We start from the raw sequence: 18,538 nt of genomic DNA on the forward strand, positions 1-18,538 counted from the left end.
TTGGCTTTATTAGAAATAGACAAGCGGCCGACAACACTAGAAGGATTGTTGATATCATAGACTATATAGGAGCCAAGGAGATCCGAAGTGTGGCCCTAAGCCTAGATGCGGAAAAGGCCTTTGACAGGATTGATTGGCCATACCTGGAGTCCACGCTTGGAGCATTTGGGTTTGGGGGTATATTCCAACAAGCAGTCAAGGCTTTGTACACGGCACCAACTGCTAGGGTGGTCCACCAAGGATACCCATCAGATCCTTTCCCAATTAAAAGCGGCACGAGGCAGGGGTGTCCGCTTTCGCCCTTGCTCTTCGCCCTATGCATCGAACCGCTCGCAGCGCAAATTCGGAACAACGCTGATATCTCTGGGGTGCAAATCCACTCACAGGAGCACTAAGTGGCTTTGTACGCAGATGACATCATTCTAACCCTTACTAAGCCGCTCGTCTCGCTACCCAATCTGTTCGAGCTTCTAGAGCGGTTTGCCCAGATCTCAGGCTTTAAAATAAATCAATCCAAATCAGAGGCCTTAAGCCTCAACATGCCAAGGGAGATGGAGAAGCTGATAGAACTCAATTTTGGGTTTAGATGGTGCCCTTCCTCCATGAAGTACCTAGGAGTGCAGATCACAAAACAGATAAGCTCCTTATATTCGGCTAACTATCCCAAACTGCTGAGGACTCTAAAAAAAGAGCTGCAGGATTGGAAGGCATATGGTATTTCCTGGCTAGGGAGGATCTATAGCGTCAAGATGAACGTCCTTCCCCGGATTCTATATCTGTTCCAAACTCTCCCAATTCCCGTGGTAAGAGCGGATATCGCAGGGCTCCAAAAATCAATCTCCCAATTTATTTGGAATGGTAGAAAACCACGGATTAGAGTAAAGACGATGCAGAAAGCCAAGGAAGCGGGTGGCCTAGCGGTGCCGAGTGTTATATCCTACTACAAAGCGGCACAATTGTGCCAAATTACGCAATGGCACGGTGACCCTGAGCTGCGGCGATGGGTGGCACTGGAGAGGGAGGTGTGCGCCCCGCTGGAGCTCATGGACCTGATCTGGTACCCGAGGAAACGGGTGAGGGATATTCTCATTCCATTGACCTCTGTACTCAACTCACTCTCGGTCTGGGAGGCTTCCAAAGTTAATAGCTCATTAACCTCCAAACATACTCTGATGGCACCTTTATATGGCAACCCGGACTTTGCTCCTGGTCTGACAGATAAGAGCTTCCCGCTCTGGCGTAAAGCAGGGGTTAGACGGTTGAAGGACTTGGAGGTTAAGGGAAAGATCAAATCCTTCGAATCATTACAGTCGGAAACAGACATTCCTAACACGGATTTTATGAAATACCTCCAGGTCAGGGCATATTATAAAGCACACCCGGTGAGACCACCGCTGACGAATTTTGAAAAGCTCTGTGTGCGCGGGACAGGCACGCGGGGACTGATCTCTGCCTTATACAGAGAGGTGGTGAATACGGACACAGACAGGACAGTCAAATCCCGTTTCATGACTCAATGGGAAGAGGATCTTCAGGGCCAACTAGAGGACGAGGACTGGGCCGAGGTATTTAAGGCCGCGGCCACTAGCTCCATCTGCACAACATTGAAGGAGAATTCGTATAAAGTATTACTACGGTGGTATCTCACCCCAGTTAGATTAGCTAAATTCAATCGGGGATTTTCCCCGCTCTGCCCCAGGCAGTGCGGGGAACAAGGGGATCTGGTTCACATGTTGTGGTCTTGCCTGAAAATAGTGCCGATCTGGACCCAGATCCGAGATTGGCTGCAGAGGATCTTTTTGGGGCTCAAAATCCAGCTGGACCCATGGCTGTTTTTGTTAGGTAAACCTACGAATGAGGTATCTCGGTCGGGTAACAAGCTGATAGCACACTTTGCTACCGCTATGCGGTGCGAGACCGCAGCACTGTGGAATCAGAATGCGATTCCTTCTATAGACAAAATCAGGAACATAATTTGGTTCATATGCCGAATGGAGAAGTTAACGAGTTTAGTTAACGATTCGGCCGATAAATTCGAAAAAGTCTGGTCATTGTGGTTGGCCCAGACCGATATTCAGGGGATGAATGAGGCCACAATATGGCTTTGATAGATGTAAGTGGGTTCTCCTTGGATGATGGACGGGGAGCTACTCGGGACGTTCGGACGGCAGGGCTTCCCCAGGGCAGTAGTCCTATCCCAACTGGAACGAAGTTGAGTTGCGGCAGCAGATCGGGCGTAGGGTTGTCGGTGAAATGATCAAGAGCTGAGTGATATCAGAGCCGGCGCAGGTCGTCGGATCATCATGTAGTAAGGGACTCGTCTACGCCTCTCCCTCCCTACCCCCCCTCCCCCTCCTTTCCCCCCCCATACTTCCCCGTAGTTGTTGTCTGTCTGTTAAGGTCTTGTCCTGTGGGTTTCCCCAACGTGCGTCCGTCATATGTAGTTTGTCCTTGCAAGTGAAGTGTATACATGGAATTACTATCAACATAATGTAACCCTTTGATTGTATGCACTAAAAACCAATAAAAACAAAGTTGAAAAAAAAAAAAAAAAGAGACCGGTTCTCCTGCAACTTGCAGCGTGATAGATGAACCGTTCGGGTAGCTGTATTTGGATATAGCAGCCATGGTGGAAACGGGTTGGCCCGCACTTCATTGGGGAGTAGGGGGACCAGGGTAGGTATTATAGGGATACGGACGGGGCAAAGGGATTTCGTTTTGAGGTTGCTCTGCGATAGAAACCTGTTGTTGGGGTTGCTGCCATGGGGACATAGGCCATCGTCCATTGTTATCGTAGTAACGCACAGGTTGGCTTCCTCTCATACGGTCCCGGCAATCTCTTTTGAGGTGTCCCAGCCTGCCGCAATGGTAGCAGGGACCCCTGATTCTTGGTGGGCCTTGGGGCCTATTGCCGGCATACCCCTGATTTGATTGGGCCTGATATCCCTGGTTCTGAAATGGCGCAGGGGGATACAGTTGCTGAGGTGGATTTCCCTGGGGTGGGGCTGAAGTATTGTACAGAACAGACACTTCAGTGTCTTCATGGCCCGCAACTAGAATCTTTTTAGGCGTCGCCTGCGTTTGTTTTTTCTGGAATGCTTTAGCTATTGTAAGGGCTTCTGTGTACCCCAATGAGGTCATCCATGGACATCCCTCTTGGACTGCAGCTCGTAGCTTTGGAGTAAGTCCATCCATAAATGCAGCTGCCAGTAAATTAGCCTGTATTTTATTGCTGGTGGAGAATCCCATATCCCTAAACAACTGGAGCAACCTAGTGTGATATTTTTCTACTGATTCAGTAGCCTCTTGTGTGATGTCTTTAAGTGATGGGGTCTGGTCTGAAAGTCTATCCTGAGCCCATAGCTGTATTTGTTCCAAAAAATCCTCACCAGATTTATAGTCTGTGTCATCAACTATCCTGGCATCATTGAGAGATTTTTCAATAAGGGGCCAGAACGAATCTCCTGCCTTTAACATCGTAAGGGATTTTAAATCCGCCCATGTTGCAGAATAGTTCTGTTGAATCTGACGCAACATTCTATAAAAGGGCATGGGTTTGTCTTCTGGGTCGGGGAGTTGTTGCAATAGGGTGGAACTTTGTTGGGGCGTGAACTTGACATACCTAACTGTTCCTTCCGGGTTTGTATCATTGCATAGCTGTGAGTCACCCTGCTTGGGTCGTGGTACTGTTTTAACAATGGGGAAAGTTTGGGCTGTATTTTCACATGCTTCCTTAAACAACAGAGGTTTCTCCCCATCATTGGCCACAAGAATAATAGCATCCAATTCCACAGGATCCTCTTTTATTGTTTTTAACACAGCTTGCACAATATGTTTCACACATTGCTTAATTGGGTACCCATAAAGACCACCAGATATGGGAGGAAACGCTATAGAGCGGTCGATTAGGGTAGAGGGTTTGAGGCTGGAAGCATACATAATAGATGTATGCACCGCACTTTGCAGCAACTGTTTGGCTCTTTCTGGGGCATAATCGCGGTACACTGGACCTGCTGCATGTATAATCAAACTGCACGGTAAATCCCCTGGTCCGGTAACCGCTATACCTCCCACCGGAACCTCTCCGTGGTCTTGAATATATTTGTCAGAATCATGTCGAATACTTGGGCCACCCCTGTCACTAATTATCCTAGCCAAACCTCCTTTGTGTTGGAGCCTACTATTTACAGGATTAACAATTGCTCCTATAGCCAGACTAGTGATATCAGCCTGCATTACTTGCACCATCACCTGCTGAGATTTACCCGTGAAAACTTTCTCAAAAATGGGTCCGGGACACCAGAGGTTATCGCGAACCAAGCCCCGTGACCACGATGATACTGCAGAAGCAGGGGACGGGGTCTCAGCCCTTCTTTCCTCTGTGGCATAAGTCTCATTTGCCCTCCTTTCTTCGATGGCACTGATCTCATTTCTTAATTGAGTCAGATCTGCGGGCTGCGTGCTGACAGGGTACAGTGGCACGGTCAGAGCCGTGGGCTTGTTTGGTGGCAGAAAATACTGGCCAGAGGGAGTGACAATGGGGCATAATTTTATTTCCTCGTCTTTTTCCTGACTAGCAGGCTCACGGGGGCGGTGAGCTCCACAGGAGTAACAATTATCCCGTAATACTGGGTTCTGTAATTTGCATATGGGACATACCCAATATGGTGATTTCACGGGACATAGACTATTTTGAGGATATGGAGGGGGAGGGTTAACTTTAGGGGTAGAAGGTGTAGTTTTGTCACTTTCGGGTACTTTCATATAACAGTAACTTTCCTTATCTTTCCCTCCACATTCTATTTCAGTGAAACCTTCCTTTTGAAGCTCAATAGCCACACTCAAAAATTTCTCAGCATTCTCCCACAATCCTCCATCTTTCAACATTCCTTTGTTGCCTGGATTCTATCTTTCAACATTTTTGGTTGCAACCTTCCCGTAGGGGGTAAATCCAATACTTTGAACAACAATTTACATTTCTTGGTATACTTCTTTCCCTCCCGTTCTGTCACAAGAGTTACGGAATCCCGTGCACCAGAAGGCAAATCCTTCTTTAAAAACTGCGAGAACATTGTCTATATTAAAAACAACCTCGGACATGTGCGCCAATTACCGGCGGTACCTGGACTCTTGAGCTTCAGCGATAAATTGACCTAGACGGGGAGGCGCGCAGACCGTCCCCGGACCGTCACCTGTATGGACGATCCTCCTATTATCTAACAATAGATATCCTTACACACTCGTCCCCTAACTACTTATAATGTCGTTATTCCGTAACCCTTATGACATATGAACATAAACCACACATCTGCCAGGCACAAGACCTTACCAACTATATAAATCCTTGGCGGGAACCACCGGACTCTATGGTCTCGTATAGATTAACAATACTTAGCCCATCAACCAAGTGTCGTCAACCTGAACAGACTGACAGGAGTTCGGTAAAAATATATTCTGAATATATCTTACCTTGTCCTTAGAGGTTGATCAGACCCCCAGATCAGTCCGGACAGGGGACATCCTCCTTGGATGGAGATGGGTTCAGGATTGTTCCGATGTCCCTTCACAAGGATCCTGCCGACTACGCCAACTGTTAAGGTCCCTTCAATCGAGGGTCTCTATTGCTCAGATGTGGGCTCCAAATTATGTATCTTAGGCCTTGGTGCACCCCGGATCCCAATAATGACACGTATTAGTTTCCTCAGACAAGTAGTCAAGACAAGACTGCCGAGTTTTTGTATTACAATCTATTTATATCAAAGTAGGCTAACACTAGCCAATCATTCAATGCCACACCTATTATGCGGCAAAGCTTATCCAATTATATTATTACATTAGTTAGTAGAAAAAAGGCACGATGGGGGCGATGGGGGCGGGGGTCTTGTCGGCAGATGCAAGTTTCACAGGAATGCCGTGTGTCCTTGCTTTCTGAAGTTATGTTTCGTTTTCTCTGTAATCAGTCGGCTTTAGGTCACTTTGCTACTTCTTTATTGCGTGGGCCAGAGTCTGTGCAAGCAGCATTCCACAGTCACCTCGGATAGAAAACAGTATTAGTAAAAAAGCACAGCAGACAGATAAATATGGAGACGAGTGGTTTCTATAAAGCATAGAGATATGCTTAGGGATATTTTATCCTTCACAGTTCTAAGTGGATGCACCTGTTATACTAGGGTGGACATTAGAAGATCTTTAAGATTGTTACCATGTATATGCAAATACAATATATGTATGCTTAATCATTTTGCAAGTAACGAGGGTTTGTTTTTACCGGACCTTATTAGGGCATTTTTTGTTGATAAAGTTTTATGAGTTTAAAGGTTATTTGATTTATTTATTACCCAGGTGGGATAATTTCAAATTTGTATTTTATTTTCAGAACTATTAGGTTTTTGATATTATAAAAGTATATTTGTATCGCACACGTTTAGAGTGTGGTCTCATTTGAAATCTCTTGACCTCTAAGAAGTAGGGTTCTTTTTTAACTGATTCCGTGCGCAGGAGTATATATAACTTTTTTCCTTAAGGATATTCATAGCATGGCGGCAGCATAAGTGTGTCAGGAGTGCAGTGAGGCGGAGGCAAGAGCCACAATATACGAGGAAGGTGTAGAGGCTGCAGGTAGGTTTGCTCTGGGTTCAAGAGTTATGGGGCACAGCGACTGGCACCAGCATGAACAGGGGCAGCAGATATGGTAGACATTGGGAGAACCGACCTGTTATGCTGGTGTAGTCTGGATTAAAGGAAATGGACATCTGCCATTGATAATTTTGTACCAATACACTTTAGAAGATCAACTTACTTCAAAAGGTCTATAAAGAGCTCATCTTACTATTAGTAACCAGTATTGGATCAGGATGCTCAGTTCACCATGAAGGAACATGATATTAAAACGATAATACATTATAAGAAAAATGTAAACAACGTGTGAAGTTGTATTAATATTCTGACTTAATGGAAAGAGCAACAAACAAAAAGGAGATCATTATTATTTGTATTACTTTTCTTCTCAATTGTAATTTGAGGACCATAATTGGATCAACAAAGGTGTGTGGTTTGGACAAAGCTCAAAAACTCCAGTGATAAGGATGTTATGTTTAATGTCATGTCGTGATGTAGGCTTCTTTCTGCAGTATAAATAAAGTGGCTCTGGATGGATAATTTACATCAAACCTTCAGATCTTCCAGAAGTGTTGCATTTGAAGACTCAATATCCCACCATTAGCATCATGAAAACTGCTGTTGCCTTTCTGTTGGTGGCTCTAAGCTGCTGCTTTGGTAAGTAAGATTGAAGCAGTAAATTATTGAACATGTTTTTCTTTTTCACTGTGGGAAACTTAGGGGAGATGTACTAGACAGCAGTAAAGAGACTTTTATGACAGTAAAACATGTTATGGCTACCATCGTGTTTCTAAAGATGTAACCATTCTTACAGCAGTTTTAAAATGTTTTTTTTTTTTTTACTGTAGCTCCACAGAATGGGATCTGGGAGAAGTCTTATGGCTAAGAGATGGAATTGTGTTCAACATGACCATAAGCTAATTGGGGAAGGTTTTATATTTAAGGCACTGGTAGCCATGAGACACATGTAGCTAGGTGATTGTGATTTACAGTAGAATTACTTTTTAAATCTGTAATACCATTTAAATACAAAATAAATAAATCGCACTGTTTTGCTAAACAGCTGAACAATGGCTGATTGCTTGTTTAATTGAATAAAATAAGTATATCAATAATATCACATTTTAACCAAACAGATTCAAATTTAAATAAAATGAAAAGTAATTTGCTTATTTATAAGTTAAGACACGTTGGAATGAGCTGCATCTCTCTTCCCTTAAGTCCTAAAGTGGTTTCCAGAGTAAAATAAAGCAATACGCAATATGTTGCAAGATGCATTAGCAATGAAGGGGTTAACAAGTACTTCATTAGAACATGCTAACCCCAGGAGGATTACAGTAAATAGATTGAAAAGGTAATATAAAAGGTCTATTGACACATTAGAACTTCATACCTCACTCTAAAAAAATGTTGCCACTTGTATAATTTTAAATTCTTCCATTCTGGCTCACAGTATTTGCTAAACCAGTTTCTAAATTGTGCATTCTGGCTGAAGAATACAGAAACAGGAAGAAACATATACTACAATATGAGTCTTCTGCGTGTTATCCTCAGGAAGACACCGCTTGTATAGGGACAGTTGCATCCATATCCATGAGACATGGATTATTGGCACAAAAAGACGTTTGTAAATACAGCAATATGAAATGTCCCATAGAATACCACATGGTCTGGCCATGATACAATGTGTTTTGACACCTTCCAAACCACTGCTTAGAAAATATTCTTTTAAGTCCCATAGATATATTTGCAACTTTTTTCAAGGCTTAAAAATACATAATTTGCTAAGGTTTTCCCCATTTTAAACAAAGGTAATTCATTCAGTAAGAAATAAATGTAATGTTCTTGTTTTTTGTAGATGTTTACAAAGTTTGTGTATTGTGCTATATGTCTAAGTTTTGTTATAATGTCTGTTTCAAAGTGATTATTTTAAATGGTACAGGTAGTGATAGAAGTACCTCCTTTTGGAAAATGTCATGAAGATGCTGTGACAAAGCATTCAATATGCAGTAAACTGCTTCTCCAAAGTAGGCTTGGTCCTTCCATATTGAATAAGGGCCTTAGTTCTAAACATTAAGAACATAATCAGAAATACATTTATTGATCTCTAATTCATGAAGATGTTGCTATGTTTATGTTAACTTATTGTCTTTGAATTCTAGATTCTTCTGCCGCCACTAAAATCAAGGCATCATGTCTTACCGTTGTATTGCAGGTATAATATTGATCTGTTTTTCATGCATGCTGTTTATTTTATAGACTGTTGGACTGTAGATTAACAGAAAATCTTGAATTGACCATGAACACATTTTTCAAAACGAGGCTCTATGCGGATACGAGTGTATCTTTTAATCTGTGGTATAACTGTGATATGAATACCCTGTCCCTCTACCCTATACCTTGACTTACCCATGCCTCAATCTGGTCCCTTCCCCCAAGTCCCCAAGAACAACACTAAACAATTTCTTGGGATGAAAAAACAGTTTATTATAATAACAACCTTTTAAACAAAGCATGATACTCATAACAATTATCCATACTAGGGACCCAGCCAGATGACTCGGTTACTATTAACAAAGAACTCAAAGGATACTTTCATCTCATACCCACATCACCACTCACCTCCCAGGCCACATGGCACAAAACACAACATACAGAAGTAAACCACCATCCGAGCCGGGAAAAGAATCATGTTCATCAATCTTCCTGGTCTAACACAAGGAGCCAATACTAATGAGGTCCTCCCCCCCACACCCTATATTACAATTCTCAAGCTATAACATCCCCAAGCTGTGACGTTTTAACTGAGATATGACAACCCCTTTTGAAATTGCCATCCCTTTAATATCATAAAACAGGGTGGGTGTGTGGGAAATTCTCTTCAGTGAATTCTTGCAAATAGATGGAGGTAAGATTGCTTCCCCCCTCCTTACATACCAATCCTAACTTGACCTAACAGCTGTTTAGGGGAGAGGGCCCTCTGCATTAAGCTATACCACAAATTCCCTTACAGGTTCAGGGCTTTGTTAACCCTTATTCTTTAAGGGGATAATAAAGTGGGATTTATGCCATGTATAATAGCCAAAAAACAGAATGCAATTTGAGGTGATGAAATAAAAGAAATCTCTCTTCCTGTCTCTCTTTCCAAAAAAACTGGGGAGAGGTGAGATTAATGGCTCTGACTTTCCAGGTGATATGCAATCTCAGACCTCTGGATATGTGTAGTTAGAGGGAAAATCTCTTTTGCGCTAATGACCATTATAGTTAAAGCAACAACGTTTATAGAGGAAAACAACAGTTACCCTGTGTTAGTGAGCTTTAAAGACACATGTACTGTAGCATTTAATGCTCAACACCTCGTTAACTGAATAATGGAGCTAGTATGCAATGTTATGATCAAGCCTAATTTGGATATAATTTGCCTTATAGTTAGCGGTAGGAAACATGGCTTAACGTTATGTTAATTTCCTTTTAACATACACAGTTAAGAATGTGACGTTAAGTTCCCATCATGTTCAGTCACTTAATGTAACTCTGTGGATGTTGACCTTTATAGAGTTATAGGGGTTATTTATTTAAGTCTCCCAGCTGCAATATTCCCCTTCGTCTCTCGCTCCAAACCATTCAGCACTTCGTCTTTATTCTATTTCTGCCTTTTACGTGTGACGAAGGTTTAAGGCTATATTTATAAGAAGTGCTACTCCATATAACACCATCTATGCTGGAAGTCATTTTAAGACCACAGTTAAGGCAATAGGCAAAGAAGGGACATATTTATTCATTAGTGTCACTCCACACAGATATCTTCAATACAAGATGCTACCTTACTGTCAATCACTTGAATGGATCATAAAGCGCTATATTTATTAAGCCATGTCTGAATGTATCTTAAGTAGTAGCACATTTTAGTAATTATGGCCCTTAGGCTTTATGAACATGATTGCATGCAATGGATCACTTTTTTACTCACTTGCGTCTTCAATTTTGTAAATCATGAATTTCTTTATAGAGAGATGCTCCTGCCCTTCTTCTGAAGCTACATGATCTTCTCTGTCTCTACCAGCAAGGAAAGGTAAAAACTGTACTTAAAAATGTACCTAATCATTTTTTATTAAATGTCATTTTGAGGTAACGCTACAAGTGAGATACAGATTAAATTCATATTAAACAGTAAATAAAGAATTATACACTATGCTCTTCCCTACTCTACTGATTACTTTCCATTAAGGGTCAAGTATTGTAACTAAAATAAAATGCCTTATTTCTCTATCCTTTTATAATTTCTGTATTAATTTAACCACATACAAGAATCATTCCATCTCTTTCATGAAGCCTACGTTACTGTACTTATTATGTATCTCTAAGCTCTTCTGTCCCATTGTTACAGCCAACACTCTGTAGCAAACTGTTATTTGGGAATAGAATCGTACAAACTGTTAGTTATACGGCCACAGCAAAGGAAGAAATAGAATAAAGCGAATAATAAAAGGGTAAGGAGGGTAGAATAAAAAAGCTCCTGTGCATATCAAAAGTGAACATGTCAGTGAGAGCAGCAAGAAGTAATAAATAACAAGGGGATTTGCAATTGAGGAATAATTACATACATCTGAATTAATATGTTCAGTTTCTTTACAATATATTTCAGACCATTTAATAAATATTTGCAGCAAGATATGAAATACATTCCGTAACTTAGATGTAAGAAATAGCCATGACATATTGATAAATGTGTTATATCTTATCTGTTTTTGTATAATTTTACAGGATGAAAATAATGAGGAATTATACAAAAGATTTCTTAAGGAATTGAACATAACTCTGGTAACATAGATTTAATCTTTTACTCCAGCCTTGTTCATATGACTGATTATTCAATGTCAATTTATTTCATTTCAAAGTCATTTCTTTTTTCCTTCTTTAAATTAGGGCATTGATAATTTTCTTGTACAGTATCTATATGAAATGTACTAATTTATATAAACCGCTGATTGCTAGAGTATATAACAATTAGGTTATTTAAATGTAACTATTCCAGTTCTTAGTCCAAAGTGAAAATGTATTTAGGCTTAAACTACATGAATTCTAGAAAATATATTATTGCTAATATCAAAATATTGTAATGCTTTTACACAAAGATAAACCATAAGAATTATTTTTATAAACCCCTTTTGAACAAATTCCTAAAGTCTTAAAAATGTTTGAAATTAAATTATTTTCTTTTAGTCATTTTTCTAAATCTAAAACAATTGTCATGAAGCCCTAGATAAAACGACATAAATAACATCCTATTCTGTAATGTTCTTTTTTATAATTACTTCGTTTCTTAATTTCCTTATTATCTTCCAGAAAGATGCAGGCTGTTCCCTCGACGAAGTTCTGAAAACACATGGAGTATTGGTAAACCGTCTTTATTAGTGCCAGTTACATGTGTAACTCATTATTGTAACGAGATAATGGGGTGTACTCCTAGTTAGAGTTGAGGTATGGTATAATTAGAAATGTTAAAGTGCCCAGAGACCAAAGAAGCGATGGATCTATATAGAATATGTGATCCTCAGCAAAGAAAAGAAGAAGAAACATCCACACTGAATTTTTCTACTTAGAATAAAAATGTTGTGTAGGAGAAAACATATCTAGTTTCATCATATAAAAAAAGGGGAGAGAAAGCACAACATACTGTATATACAAATCAATTAGCTCGCTCACAATTGGAAAGTCATAAATAGTATAACAAAGATACTTCACCAAAATTAAATGACCAGGGAAGTACAGTAGATACAGCTCTATGGGTAGATGAAAAAAAGGAAAGGGCGTTTAATCCATATTCACAGGTGTGCAACGTTTCAGAGCCATCTCAGGGCCCCTTCTTTTTGTGAGGAGCAACATCCTTCCCATATTTAATGATTTGGTATATCCCTGTATACCTTTTCTTGCTAAAAAGATGTCCAACCATTTTTTTAACATATATATTGTATCTGCCATCAAAATCCAATGGGTAATGAATTCCACATTTTAATTGCACTGAGTGTAAAGAAACCTTTCCTCGTGTGTCATCTACAATAAACCTGTAAAACAATTCAGCATTTCAATTGTGTAGTGCTGTCTGCTGGCAATATTTGTCTTAACATTTTAAAGTGTCTGGATAATTAAAGCTTTGTATGCGCACAAATAATTCACTTCAACTAAAGTGCATATTTATGTAAATAAAAAATCAAAAGGATCATTCTAATTTTGACTTAAATACCTAAGTTCAGACTAATAAATAGTGGTGTTTGAAATGAACCGATACGCCAAGCACCATATAAGTAAATTCTGAAGCATTCTCTTTTGTTTTCTTATATGTAGTTAATATATTTCACCTTTTTGTTTCTTATCAACAGTAAAATATTTACTGTTTTAATATTTAATATTTTTCTCATTTAGGAAAACGTTGGCGACCAGGCTGGGAAAGTCGCGGACAAAGTTGTCTTTGAAATTCTTGAAACGGCGGTAAAATATTTGCATTTTGGACATTGCATTGTTGATCAATATAGATTGTGTGGGTTTTTATACTGTAGATGATGTAAAATTGTGGGGCACATGTGGACAATTAAACTTGTCAACAGGTGCTAGTTTGAATCCTGTTTAATCTCATTCAGGTACTCACATAAATACTGAACACTGTCTGTCAATTTCAAACTTAAATTCATATTATTTTACTTGAATATACTATGTGCTTGTATGTATGTATGTCTTTATTTATATAGCTCCATAAATGTAAAAATTTCTAAACTACTTTACATATATCCACTTAAACCAGGAGAATGTTTTGATGTAAAAAGAAGGGAGAAAAAGTGTGTATGACACACACGCACACCAAAAATATATACAACTTGTGAGTACATTCACGTCTCAGGCAGGTCTGCAACCCTGCCTTTCCCCATTATCTCAGAGCATATAACGATTTTACTGCAGCCAGGGATTCTGGGTAATTACATGTTTATGAACAGACTGTGTGTCACTAGATGTGTGTGAGTAGGTTTAGTTGCTATGCACTTCTTTTAAAAAAAGGCTGTGCTGAAAAAGCTGTGTAAAACGGCAGCATAAACTTAAATGGGCCCATGTTAAAATAGACAAGAAGCAAAATGTGACACACTGCGTGCTGAATTTGCATGCCATTATCCAGAATCCTTTGCTGTTGTAGAATCATTATGCTAAGAGATAATGGGAAAAGGCAGGGTCTCAGACCTGTCTGACACATGCGATTGTATCCACGTGGTATTATTATTTGCTGTACACTGTACGGAGTAGAGTTTTTGGCACTTTTTAACTCAAAATACATTAGTGTGTGTGTGTGTGTGTGTGTGTGTGTGTGTGTGTGTGTGTGTGTGTGTGTGTGTGTGTGTGTGTGTGTGTGTGTGTGTGTGTGTGTGTGTGTGTGTGTGTGTGCGTGCGTGCGTGTGTGTGTGTGTACACACCCATGTACCAAATTGGAGTAAAGACATATATAAATAACACTAATAACTGAAAAATGAAAATGTGTTAAGTGAAAATTGACTTAGCACAGAGAGCCATATGAATGTTAGAAACATGTCACCCACATAATGATTTATAACATACTGTAAATTAATTTGTAGATTAAAACTCTTTATTGTAGGATGACCTGGAAATTACTGGACAACTACTGGGTGCTGTATGTAAATTGTTGGTAAGATAAATATTTATTTATCCGTAAGAGAGATCACACATTTTGAATAGTTCGGTCAAAAAAGAAGATGAAGAGAGTAAGACATACTGTATAGCCACTGAATAGGATACATCTGCTAGTATCTGTAATAACGATATCAGACTATGCACTTTGAGTTCTTGGTCCAGATCCACAGAGCTCTGTTAACTCAGGGCTCAAAAAGGGCATTTTCAAAATCATTTACAGACATTATTTTCTCTGAGGTAAACGTGAATCCACAAAGCTAATTATAATTATATGCAAAAACAACAGCCATTATAAGCATAGGCTCAATGTTATGTTAAGTCAGCAGAGCACTGCCTTGTGTTAGCTTCAATAAGATGGTGTGAAGCCTGTCTGACTCCCATCTTTTCCCTGAATACGTGTTTAAGTAATGTAACAAAAGGAAGAAAGTATACATGAGGGGGAAAGAACCCGTAAATAACAATGTATTCTTTATATCTTACCTAATGCTGGTCTTGCACTCATCCAGACCATGTAAAATCCCAATTTAATGTTCTGAATGTAAGTAATACCAAGTCTAGCAATGACCTAACAAAAGTCTCATTAAATCCCTGTGCTAACTATAACGGAGCTCTCTGATTATGACTTGTTAGAGGGAACACCTATTTTGTATATCACTAGCGCTAATATCCCTTATAGTTAACACAATGTCCTCTCCAGCAAAAAACAGCACTTTTGCTTTATTGATCTTCGAAGATCCCCGTTAGCACTTAATGATGTACTGTATTAACTTAACATACTGCATCATCATTGTCATTAACAGAGCTTTGTGGATATGGGCCTTTGAGAGCCATAAAGTCATTTATGAATCAGCAAAAGCCTGAAAAAATGTTTCACTTGTGTTTTTATTTTGTTCTAGTCTATGGAAAGATTAATTCTGTAATCACTCATTTTTATTTCACAATTAGGGAAAGACTCTCCTTGGCCTGAAAGAATCATTGGTAAGAATTTCTTTCTTCTGGTTATTTTCCTATCTCCTACATTACAGATGTAAAATAAATGTACCCAATTATGTCAATTAACCAAAATATTAGCCCTCAGAATGCTGTAAAATAGTTCACCTATAAGTAAGTTTCCGACAATGGAAACAAATGTTAATTAGAGGGAAATTTCAAGGTTGTAGAATATTTTATAAAAATTCTCATTCAAGATTTTGCCTTTTCCTCTCAATGCTTTTGTCCACACCTTAAATAATAGAGCATTTAATTAAACTACTATACTGTAGTGGCAGATTCAATAGACTGTAGAAATTAAAGTTTTGGTAGAAAAATATATAAATTCAACCTTTTAAATCAACCGTTGTTGGGCAGATAATTTATTTTAAAGTGAAGTGAATACATTTTGAATTCTTTAAACAGTAAAATATCTTTCTTTTATGTGTTCCAAATCCTTTAAAAATATCACCAAATAAAAATACCACTTGTGAGCATATTCACATGTCTCAGACAGATCTGCAGCCCTGCCTTTCCCCATTATCTGGGTACATTGTGCTGCCAGAATGTCTTCCTAATTCCAGCTGGGGAAGGATGTTAAAGTGAACTGAAATTAGACTTTATTTTTGTCCTACTGTGATGACATCCTGAACTGACATATACGTCCTTATTTCAAAGGAAATGTATGTGTCATATGTGGCAGATTATTATTTATTAAAAAGGTACATAAGGCTATAGGAACACTGTTGCAGGGTACATGCAACTACACACGCGGGTCTCTTGACAAGGCTTATTTATTTAGCCTTAAAAGATATACAGCACCAAAAACAAAAATAGCTTTTCATCAGCAAACAAAAAAAACCTGTCTTTTTCTTCAGCAGACAAAACTAAACAGTTTCTCTTTAGCAGACAGTGTAAAAATCAGGCAGCTACCCTTTTCTATGAAGCAGACAGACCGTTCATAATTCATGTACTTTGATAATCTCTTCAGTAGCTTACTCCTCTCTTCTCAACCAGCACCCATGTGTCTACAGCCTGGGGTTTTAACACACCGTGATTAGGCAGCTGGGATCCAACTAATTGTCCTGAGGTTCCCAGCTGAAGTTAACCTAGTCACTGCTGCACTGCAGAATAGACATAGGTTTTCCAGGCATATAGCTGGTGGCTTTTATTTACCCTGTCACAAACACTCTACATAACAATAAGGATCAATTACCGCTTGACCCATGTGAGTATATCATAGATAGAGTAACAGGTATCAAGTAAGTCCAGCATGTAATCCAACAAAGTCTCTATTGTAACTTTAAAATGGCTTGTACAATCCTAATATAAATATTCCTCTGGTTGTCATTGCCCTGATCCCAATGATTATTGTGCATATAATTCAATACACTACGCTGATGCTTTACTATTACGGGGTGACACATACAGTATTGAAAGATGACTTGATTAATCGCTAAAAGATGTCTCGCATACAGGTGAGTAGAAGGGGCCATTTTAACATGCAGATGTATAATTGAAATGTGCTAATAGACCCTTTTGTTTATCTGGACTTTCCTTTAATCTCTCCATCAGGCCGGTTTAAAGATAGACAATATTCTACCAGGACTTTTAGGATGAGGAACAGAAATCCCAGTGTACTGTAAGTGACACATCATGACATTAACATTTAAAAAATTTCTCCAGGAATATTCATATGAATTAACCAGTTAGACAAATAAATATATACAGTATATATAGATATATATATATATATAGATATATAGATATATATATATACTGAATATATAAAAAATTAAAATTAGTAGATGAAACCGTTCTGTGGCTAACAAAATGCTTTATATATATATTTATATATACGTGTAAAACAGTGACAATGGACAGAATGGAGAGGTAGGGGATGCTGTGGTGGGGGAAGATGTGGATAAGAAGAGAGGCAGGCAGGATAATTACAAACAATTTCCGTTTTAAAAATATATGCGAGAAAAAAGTCAGCAGCGCACAACCTTAGTGCATTACCAAAAATAGGAGTTTATTATAAGGTAAAAAATGGTTATGTGCACTTACAAGAAAACAAGAGGTAAAAATCACATAAGGTTTTCTTTGCTTTTAAGAGGTACAATACCACTGCTGAGGCTTGAAATCATCTGGCAATCTGTTTGTAGGGAAAGTCCGGGTTTGTTGGTGTCAAATGACACTGGCTCCAACTTCCACACAGCACCAATGTGCTAAGCTTTTTTCCAGCCTCTGTGTTAAATCAATAGCTCTATAACAGCTAATGACATCAGCACAAGCAGAGTCACTCAGTACACAACACAGCACCTCATGGCAGCGTGGTCACGTGGTCACGTGTGCGTGATGACGTCACCTGACGGCGTTTCGTCAGCTTCAGCTGAATTTCTCAAGGGATATATATGTGTGTAACACACACTTTTTTTGTAGATGTGTCTAATTAAAATATTCTTTTGATAATCTTTATTACATATATATTACATATATATATATAATTATATGTGTATATGTGTATATATATATATATATATATATATATAACAAAACGTGACAATTTTGCACTACAAGATGATGACATGTCCATGATGCAGATTTGCTGCTGATAATGTATACAACTCAGAAGACCACATAACAGTGTTTATCCTAAGTAGGAAAAATATTTTACATGTAAAAAGTTATTTATATGGAATTCTGCATCGCTTTATTTAAATGTACTTTATATATTGTGTCTGTTTTTTTTTAGGAAAACCCGGTTTTCTGAAAACAGAAAAACTTCATTCTTATAACTAAATACTAAATGCTTGACTCTACTCTGTGGTGTTAGTGCTTTTGTTTCGCTGATGATTTACAGTTTTCTGGATCATGACTTTAATAAAACAGTCTATTTCAAAACCCATCATGAATTCTGTATTTATTTGCATGGTGTGTTTTTCTTTAATTATATTGTATTGTTTCAGAACAATGTTAATAGTCATTTATATTTCCATGGAGCCTATAATCCTACACAGTATTATAGAATAATAACAGATATATGAGTATGAGTATAGATTATGGGGATAATAACAGTTGACAAAAAGTGAACATTGAGAGAAGGAATAATATTTTGAATGCAGGTTTAACCGTAAAGTAAAAAGAAGCCGGCGGATCCTAATCTACAGCATTAATATTGAGTGGAACAGGCAAGCATGCTGACATCATTATATCTTCCTGGAAGATGAGATTAATGATGAGAGACAGAGATACCTAT

At 38.7% G+C, this 18,538-nt stretch overlaps 1 protein-coding gene across 1 annotated transcript; it reads left to right on the forward strand.

Annotated features, from left to right (window-relative positions):
- Positions 1–7,130: 7,130 nt before the first annotated feature.
- Positions 7,131–18,179, forward strand: LOC142494460 (ranaspumin-like). The gene is made up of 10 exons (XM_075598974.1): positions 7,131–7,275; positions 8,781–8,833; positions 10,628–10,690; positions 11,383–11,439; positions 11,965–12,015; positions 13,042–13,107; positions 14,255–14,305; positions 15,256–15,288; positions 16,855–16,921; positions 18,035–18,179. The coding sequence occupies exons 1-9, from the start codon at positions 7,227–7,229 to the stop codon at positions 16,897–16,899; spliced, it is 468 nt and encodes a 155-aa protein (XP_075455089.1). The 5' UTR covers positions 7,131–7,226; the 3' UTR covers positions 16,900–16,921; positions 18,035–18,179.
- The last annotated feature ends 359 nt before the right edge of the window (positions 18,180–18,538 follow it).

The sequence above is a fragment of the Ascaphus truei genome, chromosome 5, assembly GCF_040206685.1.
Source record: "Ascaphus truei isolate aAscTru1 chromosome 5, aAscTru1.hap1, whole genome shotgun sequence".
Classification (NCBI taxonomy): Eukaryota; Metazoa; Chordata; class Amphibia; order Anura; family Ascaphidae; genus Ascaphus; species Ascaphus truei.